Source organism: Mixophyes fleayi, chromosome 4 (genome assembly GCF_038048845.1).
Source record: "Mixophyes fleayi isolate aMixFle1 chromosome 4, aMixFle1.hap1, whole genome shotgun sequence".
Classification (NCBI taxonomy): domain Eukaryota; kingdom Metazoa; phylum Chordata; class Amphibia; order Anura; family Limnodynastidae; genus Mixophyes; species Mixophyes fleayi.
Genome location: NC_134405.1, coordinates 304,129,381 through 304,150,515, shown reverse-complemented (window position 1 = coordinate 304,150,515; position 21,135 = coordinate 304,129,381). Strand labels below are relative to the sequence as shown.

General features: G+C 38.2%; 1 protein-coding gene across 47 annotated transcripts in view; it reads right to left on the bottom strand.

The window, feature by feature from the left end:
* The window catches only part of LOC142152884 (protocadherin gamma-A4-like), a 445,481-nt gene that overhangs the window by 28,503 nt on the left and 395,843 nt on the right, over nt 1-21,135 (bottom strand). For 2 of the 47 annotated variants that reach the window (XM_075209986.1, XM_075209990.1), the window contains exon 1: nt 16,434-19,233. The exons of 43 other annotated variants lie outside the window; for them this stretch is intronic. In XM_075209986.1, the coding sequence (XP_075066087.1) occupies nt 16,434-18,866 (2,433 nt within the window). In that variant the 5' untranslated portion in view covers nt 18,867-19,233. Of the gene's footprint in view, nt 1-3,402; nt 6,047-16,433; nt 19,234-21,135 lie in introns of those variants that run through there. 2 more of the 47 variants (XM_075209983.1, XM_075209987.1) reach the window with 1 other exon arrangement.

Sequence of the window (21,135 nt, the reverse complement as noted above, 5' to 3'; positions counted from 1 at the left end):
TAATTGCAGGACAAAGACTCATCAGCTAAGCTCTCTTTATCTGTTGTAAAGACTGTTATATCAAATTTATACAGATTTCCTTACACTTTCACAATCACTAATTTTCTTCTCTAATTATGGAGAAATCTGATTGCATATAATAGACAAAACAAGGGGAAGCAACAGTACAATGCAAAAACATACACAAAGTAAATGCACCTGGCAGACAGCATCTACAGCACTTCAGCGGCAATAACCAAATCAAATCAAGCTTGTGGATATAGGGATCAGAGCTGGAGTATAGTAGTGACGGGTCAGTATGGATAAAGGTATGTGATGACGAGATGGAGGGAAGGATGTTATAATTATAAGCATAATGCCACGAAGGTATAGTAATGTGAAATCTTCTAGGATATGACAGAACTTTGTGTATGCAAATGAAGAAAATAAATAAATAGTGAGATATAATATCAGCAAGTTACATGTCCAGGGTAGGGATATGGTGAATAAAGTGGTTGGATGTAGTAAATGAAAAGTGTTGCTTGGGGTCCTCAGATGTTGTTAAATACTTGTTGAACTGTCTTGTCAAACTGTGACTTCCCAGAGCTCTGTGAGTGAATCATACAACCTCCCTCTCTGTGGCTGCCACAGATTAACAGTGTTCATTATCCGGCCCCCTGCAAGGCAAACCTCTGAAGTCCGGAAATGCTTAGGAAGTTATCCTACTACTCTCACTAAGAACATAAGCTATACAGTATTTGTATACACTATTTACTAAATGTATATATATATATATATATATATATATATATATATATATATATATATATATATATATCTATGCGCATTTAGTATTTGGGAGCTGTTAAATTATTAAATGTATGAATATGGAAAACATGTTTGCATCAGTATTAATTGTTTTCATTGTCTAAAACATAAAAATAATATTTTTGTTGAATAAATGGCACAATTCAGTAACGTGCCTGTGAACATTTTATTGTTAGAACAACTTTTTAAAAAATCATTACATTGTGCGATACTGTGTTGACCAATACGAAACTCCATACACGTTTAGCTGTTATTTGTAGCATATCAGTAAAGTGAACCAAACCTCTCTGTGGTCACATATATTACATTCACAATTGTGACAAAGACTAAGGGGTCAATTTATAAAGCTTCGAGTTTCTGGCGGGTTTGAAAAGTGGAGATGTTGCCTATAGCAACTAATCAGATTCTAGCTGTCATTTTGCAGAATGTACTAAAATAAATGATAACTAGTATCTGATTGGTTGCTATAGGCAACATTTCCATTTTTCAAACCTGCCAGAAACTCTCAGTTGGATAAATTTACCCTTAAATATTTTTTTTAATTAGTTGGGGTATTTTACCGTGTATCATTTTGTTTTACAAAAATTTTTTATATTTTTTTTAAGTTACACATACATGCCATTTATTCCTTATGCTATTGTTTCTTTATGGGCACAGGGTCTACCCTCTTTGTAACTGCTATGCACTTATAAAACTGTGACATGCTTACTGATCTCCTTAACACTCCCAGTTGGACTATACAATCAAGGCAAGTATAGCAAACTGATATTTCAAATAATAATTAATCTTGTTATCCTTACTCTACTAATCCATTTTACACAACAATATGAAGATTCTGCTCATTTTAATTGCCTGGCACACAGGCAATTTACTACAGATAGATGGACCTGTCCAAGGTCATTAGCTGGTTCCCCTTGTGCTAATCTATAAATGAAGAATACAAACACTGAGGAAAGTCAGAATAATATTTAAGTAAAAAGTAATAAATAAAACATTATCAAAACAACTATTCAAATAATTAATAATATGTTGCACAAAGAATATAACTTAAAAGACTAACTGTAATATGCGAGGGATGGTCAGCTAGTCTGTAAGCTGATGCTCAGTAAGTGCAGTCACTGTATGTCACATGATACATTACAACCAAAAGAAGAGATTTTAAAACCAATTAAAAATGGATGATGTTGTTTTCAGCACAACTCGAGTTTTATTGTGCAATCGTCAATGTTTATCCAGTTAACACTGACTCACAACACACTGAGCGACACATTCCCAGGAAAATACCATAGACGAGGAATTGGCTTTTTTTTGTTAGTTACAGTTCACTTTATTTCATCTTCAAGTGAAAAACAATATAGTATGATGTTATTTGTCTTCTGTTTGGATTACAGTATACACATAGGTTGGTAACTGTAGGAACCTAGATTGAACTGTTTAATTGTTTTGCACTTTTAGCGGGGAATTCAATACCGCCGAGCTTCCCGGGATGAGAGTCGGCGAGATGTTCGTGCACTATAACATAGATGACTGTTACTCGTGCCTCCTACAGGTGTGAGCAAAAATCAGAGATGTATTGTTTACCGTAATACCTGAACGTGCGCACAGACGGACAGCATGCAAGGCTCCGTCAGGACTTTGTATTGAATTGAACTCCTCCATTAGACTGCTTTAACTGTCCCCCTGTATCTTTTTCATTGCTACATATCTCTGTGGCCCCATCCCCACTATGTCTCATCTTCATAGAAAAAAAAATATTTTATCCACTCGGTATAATTCCTAATACTTATACTGTATTCCTCCCAAGATTAAACTGAAATAAAATTATATTTTACTTTGTTCAAGCTCACTTGCTTATATGTACATTGTAATGACCTCAACCCAATGTACACCTGATACTTCCTCCTTACATGCATGAACACCTAACTTTATATACACAGTAATTAGTTTTCCCTAAACTAGGGAACCACATAGGCTTTCTGATAAACTAGGGACCACATAAGCTTTCTGATAAATTTAGGAGCCACATAGGCTTTCTGATAAACTAGGGAACCACATAGGCTTTCTGATAAATTTAGGAGCCACATAGGCTTTCTGATAAACTAGGAACCACATAGACTTTCTGATATACTAGGGACCACATAGGCTTTCTGATATACTAGGGAACCACATAGGCTTTCTGATAAACTAGGGACCACATAGGCTTTCTGATATACTAGGGAACCAAATAGGCTTTCTGATAAATTAGGAACCACATAGGCTTTCTGATAAATTAGAAACCACATAGGCTTTCTGGATGACAGTCACATAATATTTTTATGCTTTTTATCTCCCCCTTAAAATTAGTTAATTCCCTCTTAATTACATTTTCCAATTTTTTTAAAATAACTATTCAGGAGATTATATTTTGTTCCTGACCATTTGGACACGTCCCTGTTCAGTTCACTGTTTCCATTATTCCCCATTTATAAGGTATCATACAAGGAGTTCTCCTTTGTCAGTACATGCAGAAGAAATTGTAGTAAATAGATGTATTACCTACTAGTTCATAAATGTAATAGATGTATTATTAAAGCATAGAAAGTGATGATTTCTCACCTGGCCAGGACCATTCAAGGGTGGGAATAAAACCTCTGTTTCACTGACCATACTTTTCAATTGAGGAAAGTTTAAAGGTCTCATGAAGGTGAAATCATTTTTATCTGACATGGTGGAAAAACAGGACTTGTGACACTGACCCTGGGGATCTGTGGGACCCATTCTAACTTCCATATACTTCAGTGTGCCATCTGTGTTCAAATGAAGAGTTGGCTGGTACTGCCCCGCATATTGATTAGACTCAGACCTAGTTTTGCAACACCGTCCAGATCCACCGGTATCCTTTTTGAGACATTTTATGAGCAATATTGTGAAAGTAATAAATGACACCAAGCTTATAGCCACCAGAGAAATAATTAAATACATGGTGATATCAGAGTTGCTAGTTGAACTGTGAAATAAATCCTGGGACTTCATGTTTTCTTGAACCGTAGAATCTTCTAATGTGATAACGATTGTGACGGTGGCAGACAACGGTGGTTCCCCATGGTCTTTAACGGAAATTAATACACTTTGCTCTTGACTTTCATTTTCCAGAAAACTACGAGCAGTTCTGATCTCGCCTGTTTGGGCAGTTATATAAAATAAAGATAAATCAGTGGCTTTAACAATGTTGTAAGATAACCATGCATTATGACCAGAGTCTAGGTCCACCGCCGTTACTTTTGTTACAAAGTAACCACTAGGAGCTGTCTTGGGAATCTTCTGCTGAATGATGAACTCACTAGAGTGCTCTGGATAAAATATTGATGGAGCATTATCATTTGTATCCAGAATGAATAGGAAAACAGTTGTATTAGAAAACTGTTTTTGAGATCCAGAATCTTCAACTTTTATTGGCACTTGTAAAACCTGTATCTGTTCAAAGTCAAAGGAACGCTGTGCATAAATATTTCCATTTTTTGAATTGATATATACAAAAGATGATATAGAGGAACCTCCGACTTGGCTGTCAAGGATTGAGTAAACTAAGTCGGAGTTCTCACCCTCATCCGGATCAGAAGCAGATACCTCCACAAGTAATTGCCCAGGTTTGTTATTTTCTTGCACACTAACACTGTACATAGATTGTGAAAATGTGGGTTGGTTATCATTGACATCTGAAATTTTCAAAGTGATTGTTTGCTGCGTCCTTAAAGGGGGAGAGCCCATGTCACTGGCAATAAGCTCAATGACATACTGAGATATTGTTTCTCTGTCCAGAATACCGTCAATGATTAACGAGTAGTGACCCTCTGAAGATTTGAACTTAAATGGCAAATTAGATGGAAGCTCCAGTCTTACCTCCCCATTTTGTCCAGAATCTTTGTCTTTTATGCTGAAAAGTCCAACAACGGTTCCAACTACTGCATCTTCTGGAACGTCTGTCATTAAGAAGGTCAGCAGGATCTCTGGAGCATTGTCATTAACATCATCAACTTCTACTTGAATAATACAGTTTCCTTCCATCCCTGGTACTCCCTTGTCTCTAGCCCTAATGGACAACTCGAAAGACCTTGATTCCTCATGGTCTACAGGGCCAATAACAGATATAACACCTGTGCTTGGGTTTAAGGCAAATAATCTTTTAATAGCCTCTGTAGTGTGTTCTTCAAATGAATATTCTATTTCACCATTGGCACCTTCATCTAGATCAGTGGCATTAAGTTGTAACAAAACAGTGTTAACAGGAGCATTTTCCTTTAAATTCGTTTTATACAAACTCTTATCAAATGTTGGTGCATTGTCATTTAAGTCCATAACAATCACATTTATTTGAGATGTTCCAGATCTTGGTGGATCACCCCCGTCTACAGCTGTGAGAATAAGATGATGTTTGTCTACTTCTTCTCTGTCCAAAACCTTTTCTAGCACTAACTCGGGAATGAGAATTCCATCTTTCCGGCTCTTTACAGACAGTGAGAAATAAGGACTGGGCTCTAGTCTGTATTGTTTAATGCCGTTTGTTCCCACATCCAAATCATTTGCACTTTCCAGAGCAAACCTAGCTCCAGGGTTTGCCAACACCTCAGTAATCCTTATAGTTCTTTCAGCATTTGAAAACAAAGGCGAGTTGTCATTGATATCCAGAATCTCTACCATGACACGATGCAGCTGTAGAGGATTTTCAATGACTACTTCCACGGGGAGCAAGCAGCTTGCACTGGATCCACACAGGCTCTCTCTGTCTATTTTTTCATTTACAACCAAAGCTCCATTTTCCCAGCTAACAGCAAAATATTTTCTGCTTCCCTCTGATCCCATCCTAAGCCTTCGTTTAGATAGATCAGTGATTTTCAACCCCAGATCCTGAGCTACATTTCCCACAACTGTCCCTGGATCAGACTCCTCGACAATTGAATAGCGAAGCTGCCCGGAGACCCAGCCCCAGCTACAAAGGAAAAAGAAGCACTTTACTTGCCATTTCCAAGTCTCTGCTGAGTTTTGAATGTCCATAACTTAATCCTTCCCTCCAAGCAGTGTAACTGCAGGCACGGAATACTCATGTAATCACAGGAATAAAGTCAATCCATAGTGTGCAATAAAAGTTCCAAATAGTAAAACATTTGTATCCAACTTGTTAAATATATCCACAGGATTCTTTTCAGAGCCCGAGCATTCTGTGTTGGTGGATGAACGGCTCACAAAACCAGAGGGGAGAGAAACGATGACAGCAGAATCTCTGTAATGTGCAGCACGAGAGGATCAGATGTCAACTCTGCCCTCTACTGGTCAGCGCTGTTAATTAGTTTAAAATGTGATAAATGTTTTCTTGAACAATTAAAAAAAAACCATTATATATATGGATATATAGTATGATATTGGATGATCTATCATACATTTTATATATGATATGAATTTTAGCGCTCATATTGTGCATAAGACTTTGTAATTCATTGTAAATATATTTGTAAAATAGAGAAATTGAAAAAAGAACACAATTTTTTTTAAAAAAAAATCATAATGTGTTAGATATTTATCCTTGAATCAAATATTTTTTCAAAGCACATGTAAAATGTTTTATCAGTGACCACTAAAGCATAAATCCAGAGGCAGCATGGTGGTTAAGTGGTTAGCACCTCTGCCTCACAGCACTGGGGTCATGAGTTCGAATCCCGACCATGGCCTTATATATGTGTATAGTCTCCCCATGTGTGGGTTTCCTCTGGGTGCTCAGGTTTGCTCCCACACTCCAGAAGCATAATAGTAGGTTAATTGGCTGCTATTACATTAACCATAGTCTTTCTGTGTGTTACAGAGCTGCAGTTAGTGGTGCTATATAAATACATTATGATATTAGTAAACAAACAGAATTATTGTGGCTATAAAGCTCTTTGCATTTATTTAATGTATTGCTTTATTATTTTTTATATACTAAAGCAGTTTTCTTCAGCACTGTAAACAAAATTGTTCATGCCCCCATAAAGAAGTGAGTCAGCCGCACTGATGCTCGAATCAAGTATCTGTCCTCCAAAATATTCCCTTACAAAGTGTTATCATTTGCCTCAATAGCTTAATTCAGTTCATCCTGGATGATAACGCCACACTGATACACTACTAATATCTGTCTGCGGAACGTCAAGTTCATACAGGACCTTTGTTGAGCCCTTGACTGATTCTTTATTACACCTGAAACTACTGGTTCACACTATTGCAGGACACCCTCATCTTTCTATACCTAGTCAATATATGGCCTTGGACTGAGACTCTGTCCAATGAGTAGAAAATCTTTTACCACTAGAGGCGTTTTGCATAGCTCCACCCAATGGGGCGGGCTGCCTGTGGTCGCACGCTATTTCAATGTTCCTGTTGGCTGAGAGGCAGGTAGAGAATCTATCCAGCTGCGCTGATTGTGTTAAACACAATCAGCATGGCCGAACAGCCCCCTCTGCCTGCCTGTCTCTGCTAACGAGAACATGTCGACATTGTGCTGCTACAGGTACCCACTGCTGCTATTAGTGAAAAAGGGGGTGGAGCACTCCCCCCAAAAAAATAGTAAAAAAAAATCTAGGTTCACCCCTGGATAACCCAATAGTCAACCGAGGCACCCACCTAGTCCCCGTGGACACTGAGGGGCACAGGCTACTATAACCAGTTGTTATGTATACTATTTTGATAAAATGAGGGGCAGAGACACCCAAAACAGTGTGTAATCAGGCTCTGCTCTGCGTCGCACCCATCGTCCATTTATGTATTGTTTTCAACACAGAATTATATCTAACATTGACGGCACCTGGAATATAGGGGAACAAAGGCACTTGTATAATGTCACATGGCTTTGTATGGTACTTTTGTTTAAAAAAAAACAAAAAACTGCATGAATATATGTTGCAACAAGGATATCAAAGAAACCAAATGTACAATTTATTGTGACATTGACGTGCCTTTAATTTGAAATCACCACAACACAGACATCAACTTACAGTATGATCTGAAGTCTTGTACATTACGCTAACTACATCTGTTTTATTACTAAGGCTAGATTAACAAGCGTGTGATTTTGGATGTCATGTGTTTGTTGTGGTAATATGATTGACACAAACTGAGAAACCTTTGCTTCAGTAGTCATTTATTTTCTTAAGAAATATATAATGCTATTTGTTTCTGTCAGTCTCTCTCCCCCACCAAAAAATCTCATCATGTGACCATACATAGGATCTCTCAAGGTTTGAGTCAAACTCATATCCCTCAGATTAGATTAATTTACATTTGTCTCACTGACGTCTGAATTCTATATTCGTCAACTACTGGCTCCATGTTTGTAGTTTCAGCATGTAAAGCAGGTTAAAGAAAAATATATTCTGTGACTGTCCCTGATATGATAATGCTATTGGAGGCTGAAAGCCAGTGGCGCACGCAGGGGGGGTTTCTGGGTCTTCAGAAAACCCTCCCCTCCGCTAAAAAAGTGCCCTATATAGCGGCACTGTACTATACAGCAGCCGCGGCGCTGTCAAAGAAGCGTCCACGGCTGTGCTGTATTGTATACAGCACCGCCGCGGACGCTTCTTTGACTGCGCCGAGGCTGCTGTATAGTACAGTGCTGGCTAAACGGAGCTGCCACGCATGCGCAGGGGCATGCGCGTCAGCTCTCTCGCTTTTTCTTTTTTCGGGGAAGGGGAAACCCCCCCCTTAAAAATGCTCCGTACGCCCCTGAAAGCCTTGCACATACTTGCCAACCTCCTCTCGCTGCCGTGTCCTGGGGGTGTGGGTGCCACATCATTAGGCTCTGCCGCCACAATGAACTATCACCATTTTTAGCCTATTACAGCGGGGGGGGGGGGGGGGGCACAAAGATGCGATTCGCTGGGAATGCTGGAGGTTGCTCTGCTCTCCCAGGGGTCTGGGAGAACTCCCAGAAAATCGGGAGTCTCCTAGACACTATGACCATGTAGAGCATCTCTGGGCCACCTTGTTTAGAAATCTCCTAGCTATAATTATAATGTGACACAATTTTCATACATGGCATGGCATTGACCACAAGATGGCCATTAAATCCACTGCAATGTCATTTTGCTTTATCTTTTATTTCTAGAAAACCATAAACAGCAAACATTTACTATATAGTTACTGTATCCAACCTGAAGACCATTTACAAGCATGCACTGTTGCATTTCGGTAGTTCATGTGTCAGATATGCAAGTGACAGTATACACCATTCACAAAAAGAAAGGTATTTGATCCTTTTTTATTCCAGTGCTTTTCTGATGTTGTGCGTTTTGAGAAGGCTAAAATGCAGCCTGTTGTTCTATAAAGGCCAAATAACCATTACCTAACACTATAATCTGTTCTAGAGTGTGCTCAGTGCAGAAGGGGCTCAGTTCACACAAAATTCTAAGGTTGTTTTGGGGTGTAATTTGTTATGTGTCGTGTTAACAATATGTAACAGTGATTTCAGCCGTCTAATATAAAAAAACACTTTACACAGTTATGGGGGTATATTTACTAATCTGCGGGTTTGAAAAAGTGGAGATGATGCCTATAGCAACCAATCAGATACTAGCTATCATTTATTTCATACATTCTACAAAATGATAGCAAGAATCTGATAGGTTGCTATAGGCAACATCTCCACATTTTCAATCCCGCAGTTTAGTAAATATACCCCATGGAGTCATTTAGCTGAAAAAATATATAAAATTTATCACTTTCAACCATTCATTTTCTGCTTCCGCAGGGTCAAGGTTTAGACCATATGCTCTTCAGATACTGTTTTAGAGATTGCTCACAGAGAGGCAGTATGCTGAAACAAGTAATAGATCATGCCTTTAAGTATTATAGCATACTTGCCAACATTTTTTTTTCTTTTTCCGGGAGATGCCGGCTGGGACGTGGGCTGCGAAATCGCGTCATTTTGGCCCCGCCCCCGTGACGGAATGACGCAAATCGCGTCATTTTACAGTGGGGGCGGGGCTAAACGCCGCGATTCCGGGTGAATCGCGGCGTTTAAACTAAATTTTTCCCCCTTCCTATCAGGGAGATTGCCACACTTGTCCGGGAGACTCTCGCAAAATGCGGGAGTCTCCCGGACAATCCGGGAGAGTTGGCAAGTATGTATTATAGTGAAAATATTTCAAATGTTTATCATGCATTAATCTGTGCGCAATTTAGGTGAATGAAAAACACACCCAAACAGATGAAAAATACAAAATGCTGTTGTCTGGTCAAAAAATAAAGTAAGTGTACATGGAAAAATAGTATACAATGAGGATTATGAACCAACACTGCCCCAAGGTACACATCTGCACTCCAACATAACATCCAATCAGACATTTGCTTTCATTGTCAGATCTGCACAAGACAGATACAAGCTAATTGGTGGTTGGTTGCATCAGTTACTGCATATTTTCACCTCATTTACCTTATTGTAAATGTATGTATTATATAGAAATGTGATTTGATCATTTTTATATCGTACATACAATTGTGTAATGCTGTACACAGAAATGTTCACACACAGCTCTGATGTCTAACACAGCTGGAATTTCAAACCAGGATCTCCAGCAAGTCTCAGTGTCATAGACATAGAAGCATTTTTCATACTTATTGCTAACAATAACCATATGCTTGTCTCATGCACTCTTGGATTCTTTTACTGTATGAGTATCCGCCACAACTCCTGGGAGACTATGGGTCATAGCATTTCATATGCTAAGATTTTATTCAAAGATCACCAACATATAATGCATTAATTTACAGAGAATGTTTAATCACGCACATCAGCCCCTGCCTCAGTGGAACTTACAGTCTAAATTCTCTACCACCCAAACACTCACACTAACATTAACCTAAAAGTGTGTTTTTAACTATGGGAGGAAACGGGAGCACCCATTAGAAACCCACACAAACAAGGGGGAGAGCGTACAAATTATAAACAGATAGTGCCCTGGGGCCTGATTCATTAAGGATCTTAACTTGAGAAACTTCTTATTTCAGTCTCCTGGACAAAAACCATGTTACAATGCAAGGGGTGCAAATTAGTATTCTGTTTTGCACAGTTAAATACTATCTGTTTTTTCATGCAGCACACAAATATCAACTTTAAATTTCAGTGTACTAATAAGCTATCAAGTATTTGTGTGCTAGATGCATTAACCTGGACTCAATTCAAATAAATGGAAAGCACAGCTAAACAGATGAAAAATAGAAAGTGGTGTCATCTTATTAGAAAAGGAAGTTAATAGACATGACAACTTCAGGCATGTTTAAATCTTCATAATCTCCATAATTATCACCCACCTTTCATTTACATCTCAGTTGTTTCCTCTATTACTAATATATCCAATTACTCATCTTGTCTTAGTGGACTATACATTTTTCCTATTAGCAAAACCTCTCTAACCTGTTTTTAGAATTATCCAGATACAATTCACCCTATCTATAGTGCCCTGTATTATAGTTGCTTTTATCAAATTTTTACATATAAGACAATTCAACCTCTCTTTTTGACTACTCTGTATTCTCTGAACAGGGCATCGATGGGAATAGCTATGTTCCAGTCATGGTTATCATTGTACCATGGCTTAGTCACACCTCCCAACACTGAAACTCACTGGGACTCTTTAAGCCCCGCCCCTGATTGCCAAAACCCTGACCCTATCCCCCATAAAAGGCCAAGCTATAGGTGACAGCCCATTCTTTTCTACAGAAACCGCGCCCCTTTTGAGGTACGTGATTCAGGACTGTTCTGCTAAAATTGGGACAGTTGGACGGTATGCTTATTAGTAGCTACTAGATCTAAACTATTCATTGACATGACTAAAATCAGATCAGTTTATTTCCATAACTGCAAGCTTTTGTACACATAGGGGGGAATTCAATTGGCCGCGTTACTGCCGAAAGTAACGTAACCTGTGCTCTGTTACCTTTAATACAGTAATGTTAACCCGGACTTCTGCTCGCGGTTCCAGCAAAAATCAGCATTAAAAATTACTGTACAAACGGTAATAATGCACACTATTCCGCTCATTGGGTTTAATTTAGAGATAGGAGCAAATCCAGGTAAATGGTGCAAATTTATCCTTGATAAAACATTGTTTCATCAAGTATGTAGCACACAAATACTAGGCAGCTTTATTTTTATTTATTTTTTTCTACCGTGGTCATTTAATGTTGATTAACAACATTAACTTGCTGGTTATGTATTACAGAGCCAACAGAGTCACAAGAAAAATGGCTGCAAGTAGCAGACCCTAGGCTCCAGCTAGGGGGAGCAGCCACCTTGAGAATTTTGTTTTATTAGGCATTAAGGCAGATTTAAATTAAAAGATCACTTGTTTCTTAGAGATCCTCTTGCTGATTAGTCTAAGTGCACTTAACATTTTCAAAATGTATTACTTTGCAAAATAAGCCAGCAATCTACCATTTGTTCTTACAATTTGACAACCATGGAGAATATGCCATTGTAGTCTATGGATGTAGAAGTATCATCATCATCAGCAGCTATTTATATAGCACCCCTAATTCAGCAGCACTGTACAGAGAACTCACTCACATCAGTCCCTCCCCCATTGGAGCTTACAGTCTAATTCCTTAACACACACAGACTGAGAGAGACTAAGGTTAATTTAAAACCAGCCAATTAATCTACTAGTATGTTTTTGGAGTGTGGGAGGAAACCAGAGCACCCAGAGGAAACCCACGCAAACAAGGGGAGGACATACAAACTCCACACAGATAAGGCCGTGGTTAGGAATCAAACTCATGACCCCACAGCATAGAGGCTTTCACTGAAGCTTTTATTATTTGTTTTTGTTATCACTTTTAGAAACAAAAACCTGCAAACGTATAAAACCAATAATATATAATAATAATTTAATGTATTTTTTAATCCGTAGAACTATCATTATTATGATTATCATAGATTTTGTGCCACAGTGCTCCACAGTACCTTACAGTAGAGAAAACAGGACATACATAAAACAGGGGCATATAAATTAAATAGAATAAATGCAGACATGAAAACAAAGGTTATGGAGGACCCTGCTCATTACAGAGCTTACATTCTAAGTGGAAGAGGGCACAGCTGGAACAAGAGGAGCGAGTGTGGCTCAGTGTGGAGATTGGGACTGCTCTAAGGGTGTATTAGTGTGAGTAGTGTCATTGGGGAGAAGGTAAGCTCTAAAAAAAAAAATGGGTGTTTAGAGAGAGTCTAAAGATTTGAAGGCTATGGGAAAGCCTGATTGGGTGTGGTAGAGGATACATATTATAAAAAATATCTCCTGTCTGATTTTCAAGTACACTATATTTTAAAACAAGTATAATGGCATAAAATAATATAGCAACTATATGCCCATTTTATACCACTGCAAACAAATTATTAAAGGCTGTATAGTCTTTGCCATGTTTTCAATGGTTCTCTGTATCATAGTTTTAAAAAGCAACACGAGCATGAAATGTATAGGTAAGTAAAGGTATACCTATATATTTATTAGATATATTAATCCTTGACCTGTAAAATGGTTACAGTGGGTTACATGATAAATGTTATTGTGTAACAGTTTTAGTTAATTCTTGTTTTTTATAGAGATGGTAAATGCTGAGATGTTCTTCCTGTAAGCACTAGTCATTAGGGCTATCATGTTACACAGACAGGCTGATGTTTGTACTGAGCACAGACTTACTGCCATGTTAATTCTAATTGCACAATATTAACTGCAAAGACAGTTACAAATAATGATATTTATTATTATTTCACGGACACCATTACATGTTTTACACACAATTGCATGAATGACACTACCCTACCAAACTCTATTAGCCACAACAATCAGAGCCCCCCCCTCCCCCGAAGAAAATGGGGATACTGACTTTTTAAACAAGTATTTATTTATGATATTTAATTGTAATATATGTTGCTTTCTGCTATGTTCTCAATGCTGAAAGAATAAAACATCAGCAGCCTGTTTTTAGGGGGAAATGAGACATAAGAAAGCAGTTAAAATAATTTTATTTTGTTTGCATATACAGCACAAGAAACATTCTTGTAACAGAATCTATTCACACATCATAGCTAGTTTATAATTTATGGCACGAGATATGAAAATTGCTCTCTACTTGCCCCTGTTGGGCAACACTGTATCTAGGGAGCGGATACAACTAGAGATGAAGAGCCATCAATTCATCTTGCATATATCAGCTTCAGACTTATTAGTTCTCATGAGTGCAAGATAGCGATTAATAGCTACTGCAATGTATTGCTCAGAGAGAACACAAACAGCGCACTATGACCCTAATGTAGTGGCGGGCAGCAGGTGGTCCGCTCTGCCTTAACCTGTGGTCCCCCCACCAGGCTGCCTGGTCATCATCATCATCATTTTATTTATATAGCGCCACTAATTCTGCAGCGCTGTACAGAGAACTCACTCACTTCAGTCCCTGCCCCATTGGAGATTACAGTCTAAATTTCCTAACACACAGACGCACACACGCACACACACACACACACACACACAGACAGACTAGGGTCAATTTGATAGTAGCCAATTAACCTACTAGTATATTTTTGGAGTGTGGGAGGAAACCGGAGCACCCGGAGGAAACCCACGCAAACACGGGGAGAACATACAAACTCCTCACAGATAAGGCCATGGTCGGGAATTGAACTCATGACCCCAGCGCTGTGGAACAAAAGTGCTAACCACTTAGCCACCGTGCTGCCCATGGTTAAGGCAGAGAATTAGGCAGAAGGGGGGCAGCCAACAATGCAGAGAAGTCGCACTGCATAGAGGAGGAAGGAGTTCAGTGTGTTCTCCATCCTTCCACTGAGCAACCCCTTGGAAGGTGTGAGGACCCCACCAAGAAGAGGAAGTTACATATCACTGCCCTAGTGGGTGCACTATTGTGGGAATAATTGATCTGCATTGTATAACTACAGAAATCCTTCATATCAATATTGTCTCTGTTTAACATCAAGAAAGAAACAAGCTGTCATGATAAAGATCTCACTATCTATCACTTTCTAAAGAATGAAAATGAATGTATCAAAAACTTAAATGACACAATACACAATACAATTTTGTTATAAACTATAATGTATATTCATCTGTATAGCTTCCTTTTTAATATACATTAAGCTTATTATAAAATGGCTAGCTCCAAGATTGTCAGCTAATTGGTTAGTCTACTGCAGCTGAAATGACCTATAAATCAGTTCATATTTGACCCTATTTGATCATCTCTAGACATCAGAACACACCATTATCAGACATAAATATTTATTATACTGTTGTAGAGCATTACATATGATACACATATAAATATTTAGTATACACAAGATTTCTATGTGAATTATGAAACTATGATGTTCTGTTTATTATTTCTTTTGTTTATTTATATAGCACCACCAATTACACAGTGCTGTGCAAACAATATCTGTCATTCACACCAGTCCCTGCCTCAATGGAGCTTATAGTCTAAATTCCCCACACACATTAGGTTCAATTTATTCAGCAGCCAACTAATCTACCAGTATGTTTTTTGTAATGTGGGAGGAAACCCAATAAAACACAGGGAGAATATACAAACTTCCCACAGTCAGGCTATAGTCAGGAATCAAACTCATGACCCCATGTTTACCACAGCAAAACCCTTTCAAACCACATTTAAAGATGCAACTACTATTGTGAACATTGATCCCTATGACAACTATTCCTTTGTGTTCACATGAAGGATTGTGGAAGTCATGTGTTAAAGTCCAATGCACTGGAATGGTAAATTGGTGAAAGCAGAGGAGGAACTAGTGAGCTGTGGGCCCCGGTGCAGGGAATCGGGGAGGAAGGGACTGGGGCCCACAGTTCGCTAGTTCCCCATTTTCTCCATGGGCCCCGCTGCACCCCACCTGCTGCACCAATGGTAGTTCCGCCACTGATGGACAGCATGACCCACACTCATATGAGATTAGGCAAGTGTTAGTGTCATGTGGGTCAATGACAACCCCTTGATGTAGGGATACATAAAAAGCTCTGGTTTGAAGGCCTAGCATGATGCAGTGTGGGTTATACAGCTCTTACACGCACTGTAACACACAATATAAAATGGCCTTGTCACTGTAGGACGGTAATACAAACCTGCTCTGTAATTCATCCTTACTTCTAATTAATGCTTTGAAAGCTAAAAAGATTAAATTACTGCCTGTAGTCATATGCCAGTTACTGCCAAATCCTCAAACACTCGCAGGGTTTGTTAGTGTGACAATGTCCGTGTCGGCTTGTGTAATACAACATAAATATCCACAACATGGTTAATTAGATTAATTGCCTTTTAAAAAGGCAAATTTGTTTGTGTCTATTGGTACTAGAGTAAAAACATATGTATTACAAAGCTTACTTGTGGACTAGAACTATCGCCTGGTCACTAAATATAAACAACAACAACAACATTGTTATTAACAAAAAATAAAATGAGTGGAGATTTTGTACACATACAAAATCCACGGTTCTGTATAAAAGGTGTTACTGCCTGTTTGCACAATGTATATCAACAAATAGAATCATATGAGAAACATCAAGTTAGAAGTTAATAAAATAAGTCAATGACGAATACTGTTGCCTCACCTGAGTGGTTTCATTAAGGCCATTCCTGCTAGTGATGGTCTCTGTATCACTGACCATAGTTTGCAACGGTGGGAAATTAAGAGGTCTAAGAAAAGTGAAATCACTTTGATTAGCTGAAGGAAAACAGGTTTTGTAGCATTGCCCTTGTTGGTTTGAGGGCTCCATCCTCACCTCCATGTACTTTAAAGTTCCATCCGAGTTCAAGTGAAGGGTGGGCTGATACTGTTCTGTATAGTATCCGGGTTGAGGTCTTTTTGAACAACATAAATAACCACTGTAATTTGATTGTTTTCTTAAATATCTTACAAGCAATATGATGAACGTAATGACAGAAACGACACTAACGGCTACCAAGGATATGATTAAGTACAAGGTCATGTTGGGTTTGTTTTGGGAATGTGAAAGAAATGTGTTAGACTTCTGATGCTCTTGCAGATCTTTGTCCTCTACAATAAGGAGCACTGTGACTGTAGAGGACAAAGAAGGTTCTCCGTGATCTTTAACTGAAATTACAAGTCTTTGTTCCATGTGGTCAGCATCTTGGAATGCCCGAAGACTTCTGATTTCTCCAGTATGGGCAGATATTTGAAATAAAGACGGATCAGTGGCATCTTGTATACTGTACAAAAGCCATGCATTACGGCCTGAGTCAGCATCCACTGCTGATACCTTTGTGACCCAGGTTCCAGGGGAAGCGAAGTTTGCTATCCTCTGTTGAATCGGGTAATCAGACTCTGGATACAATATTTGAGGAAAATTATCATTTTTATCTAAAACAAAGATAAAAACATTTGTGGTTGAAGACAGCCTTGGAGAACCAGAATCTTCTACTTTTACAGTAATTTGCAGAACCTGGACACGCTCATAATCAAAGGAACGTTGGGCATAGATAATGCCATTGTTGGCATCGATGTATAAAAAAGAGGAGACAGGAGATCCTTCAACTTGGGTTTCCACAACTGAGTAAACCATATGTGAGTTTAACCCCTCATCCGGATCAAACGCAGATACTCTACACAACAAACTTCCAGGGTCATTATTCTCTTCTATAAAGCCATTGAAATGTGATTGAGAAAATGATGGAGAGTTATCATTGATGTCGGAAACATTTAAAGTGATGGAAATCTGTGTGCGTAATGGAGGAACACCTAGATCTGTGGCAATCAAGTCTAGAGTATATTGGGACACTTTCTCTCTGTCAAGAAGTCCATCTGTGATGATTGAATATCGATTATTAAAAGGTTTTATTTTAAACGGCAGGTTTGGTGATAATTCCAGATTCACCTCACCATTTTTTCCAGAATCCTTATCTTTTACACTTAGAAACCCAATAGCTGTTCCTACTGCTGCATTTTCAGGCACTGTGTTTACCAGAGACGTTAATGAAATCTCTGGAGAATTATCATTAATGTCTTGTATTTCAATCACTACTAGACAACGACTCTCTGTTTCTGGAACTCCTTTGTCCTTTGCTCTGATAGATATTTCATAAAAATCAGCTTCTTCAAAATCTACAACACCCTTGACAGACATTTCTCCTGTTTGTTGGTTTAATGCAAATATCTGTTTTACAGAATCCAATGTATGATAGTCAAAAAAATATTCTACTTCCCCATTAAGACCTTCGTCTAAGTCTGTTGCATTTAGTTTTAATACTATTGTTTTGGGTGCTGTGTTTTCCTGTAAGGTCACTTTGTATGTTGAGTGATGAAAAATAGGCGCGTTGTCATTGCTGTCTAGAACAATGACAGTGATCTTAGATGTCCCTGATTTGGAAGGTTTACCACCATCGATGGCAGTGATCAAGAGTTTATGGTTCACTTTTTCTTCCCTGTCTAATGTCTTCTCTATAACTAGTTCAGGAATAATAGTCCCGTCTTTTCTCTTCTTTACAGACAATGTGAAATATGGGCTCGGAGTAAGAATGTATTGAGACACACCGTTAATGCCTGTATCTAGATCCTGTGCACTCTCCAGAGGAAAGCGAGCGCCCGGATTTGCTAAAGCTTCTGAAATTTTAATTATTTGCTCATTGGTCAGGAAGCTTGGAGAATTGTCATTTATATCAAGGATTTCTATTTCCAAGCTAAACAGCTCTAGAGGATGTTCAGTGATTATCTCTAGAGTCAATGAACAGCTTATTCCAGAGCCACACAGAGCTTCTCTGTCCACCTTCTCACTAATAACCAGGTCTCCATTGTCCTGGCTCACAGAAAAATATTTTGTGCTCTTCCCTGAACCCAAATGGATCATGCGTTTAGAAATATCTGCAGTGTTTAGTCTGAGGTCCTGAGCTACATTGCCTATAAATGTTCCAGGTTCTGACTCCTCAACAATAGAATAACGAAGCTGACCTGAGACCCAACCCCAGCTACAAATGAATAGTAAAAACAGTACTTGCCATTCCCAAGGCTTTGAGATTTGGATGTCCATAACGTAAATCCTTTGCTTCAATCAGCATGTGTTATAAATCCTGTTATAATCCAAAGGAAGGCAGGACCTTGAGATTCTCAATTAAGGCAGTATAAAAGAGTAGATCCATAGCTAACGGGTAAAATATCCACAGGATCTTTTACGGGAGCAGCAGCTACGATTTCCCTGTTACTGGAGAGATAGGAGGGCGATTCACTGAGACAAGGGGAGGAGAGTGAATGGATTACATGGGCAGATTTCTTTTACAGCAAAGCAGGTGACTGGTTGTCAGCAGTGCCCTCTGCTGATCAAGTGTAGTAGTTGCAGCTAAGTAAAGAAAAAATTGGTTCAATACTACCTCCCACTTACTGTGTATATTTTTATAAGTAACCACACACATGACAAAATAGAAATACTGGAAATAGTGTTTACGTTAGGGGTTTTGCGGTTATATCTTGTAACAATAAATCCTCTCAAACAAGTTTACTTTTAAATCCCATGAAATATAAATAACTCTAATCAATTAGTATTCACAAGTAGTCACAAGATCTAACAACAATTTCCAATTTTGTATGGAGATAAAAACTAACATATTGGGAAAAATAGTTTACTGATTAAATATTCTACAAAAAGTTTAATATTGCAATTAATAATATTTAAAATATTTCTTAAGGGAGAAAAACTGCTTTATTAAACACGTCTTTCTTTTGGTGATAAAATGATAAAACATATCCCTAATTTTAGTTCTAAATGTTTATACAGATACTAAACATAACAAGCTTGGACGTTTGGTCAACTTATGTAGCTTTATATTTTATTTTATTTAAAAGCTGTTGCTGTTTTTTTAAATATTAACATGTTTGTGCATACAGTAATACAAGCCCTGTGGAATCTTAGCTAATATTAAAGCATGTAAAACCATGTTTTGACACCAGGGGACACTGTGCACTGTCTATTAGGATTTGCTTTATTCTGGGAATCCCTGACGATTATATCACCTGAGTTTCTGTAATCAGCAGTGGAACAAGCCACAATGGGAAAGGCTAAATATATATTTTTTTCTATCTATCTATCTGTCTGTCTGTCTGTCTGTCTCTGTCTGTCTTTGTCTGACTGTCTATCTATCTATCTATCATCTATGACCACTGTTTTAGGAGAAGTGTAAGGGATTGGATATTGCAGCTCATTGAATTCTTAATTGTGGTAATTGACAGGTACAACTTTACATAAAAAATAAAAGCAGAACAAGTTATATGTAAAACATGAGTTATGGAGCCATTTTGAAAATGCTAAAGACTTTTCTCTGTTCCAGACAAATATGTGCAATAATAACAATGAGCCTGATTCATTAAGGATCTTAAGTGAAGAGGATCCTTATTTCAGTCTCCTGGACAAAACCATGTTACAATGCAAGGGGTGCAAATGAGTGTTCTGTTTTGCACATAAGTTAAATACTGACTGTTTTTTCATGTAACACACAAATACTTGATAGCTTATTTGTACACTGAAATTTAAAGTTGATATTTGTGTGTTACATGAAAAAAAAGTCAGTATTTAACTTATGTGCAAAACAGAATACTCATTTGCACACCTTGCATTGTAGCATGGTTTTGTCCAGGAGACTGAAATAAGGATCCTCTTCATTTAAGATCCTTAATGAATCAGGCCCAATGTTACTATGTTTAAGGTTATGCCTACTACTATGGTAATTTTAAATATAATTTCTTCTAGAGAACCAACAAACTCTGACTAGTAGGACCTCTAGGGTATATAAATGTCCCTGTGTGTACATTCCCAGACCGTAAATTCAAAACATTAAAGACAACAATGGGAGATGTGATTACTTTGCATTTACCAATCATATATATAGTCCTCATTTAAAGCTGCATTAGCACTTGTTAAATTTCACTCACCTGCTTCTTCCCTTCCCTTGAGGTTCTACTCCATGCAGCCATTTTCCCCTAGCTCCACTGTTTTATAATTTAGAACCAGCGAAACTTTTAAGTTCACCACTTGAAAATGTCTGTGGTGGTGGTGGGTGGTGTGAGTGGGAGGACCAATCAAAAATCGCAAACGGTGTGATGGCAGATTCTCAAAGTTCTGTCCGTTCCCACAACACTCTGCAGTATCACTCTGCCGAGGTTTTCATCTGGGATACAAATCATGGAGCCCCAGGAAAAAAATGGCTGCATGGAAATTTAATGTCATTTATTTTAATTTGTTTTGTTAAATGCTCTTCTTATAAGAACCAGAGAATAAGATTAAACATTGACCATTCCAACTGTACAAG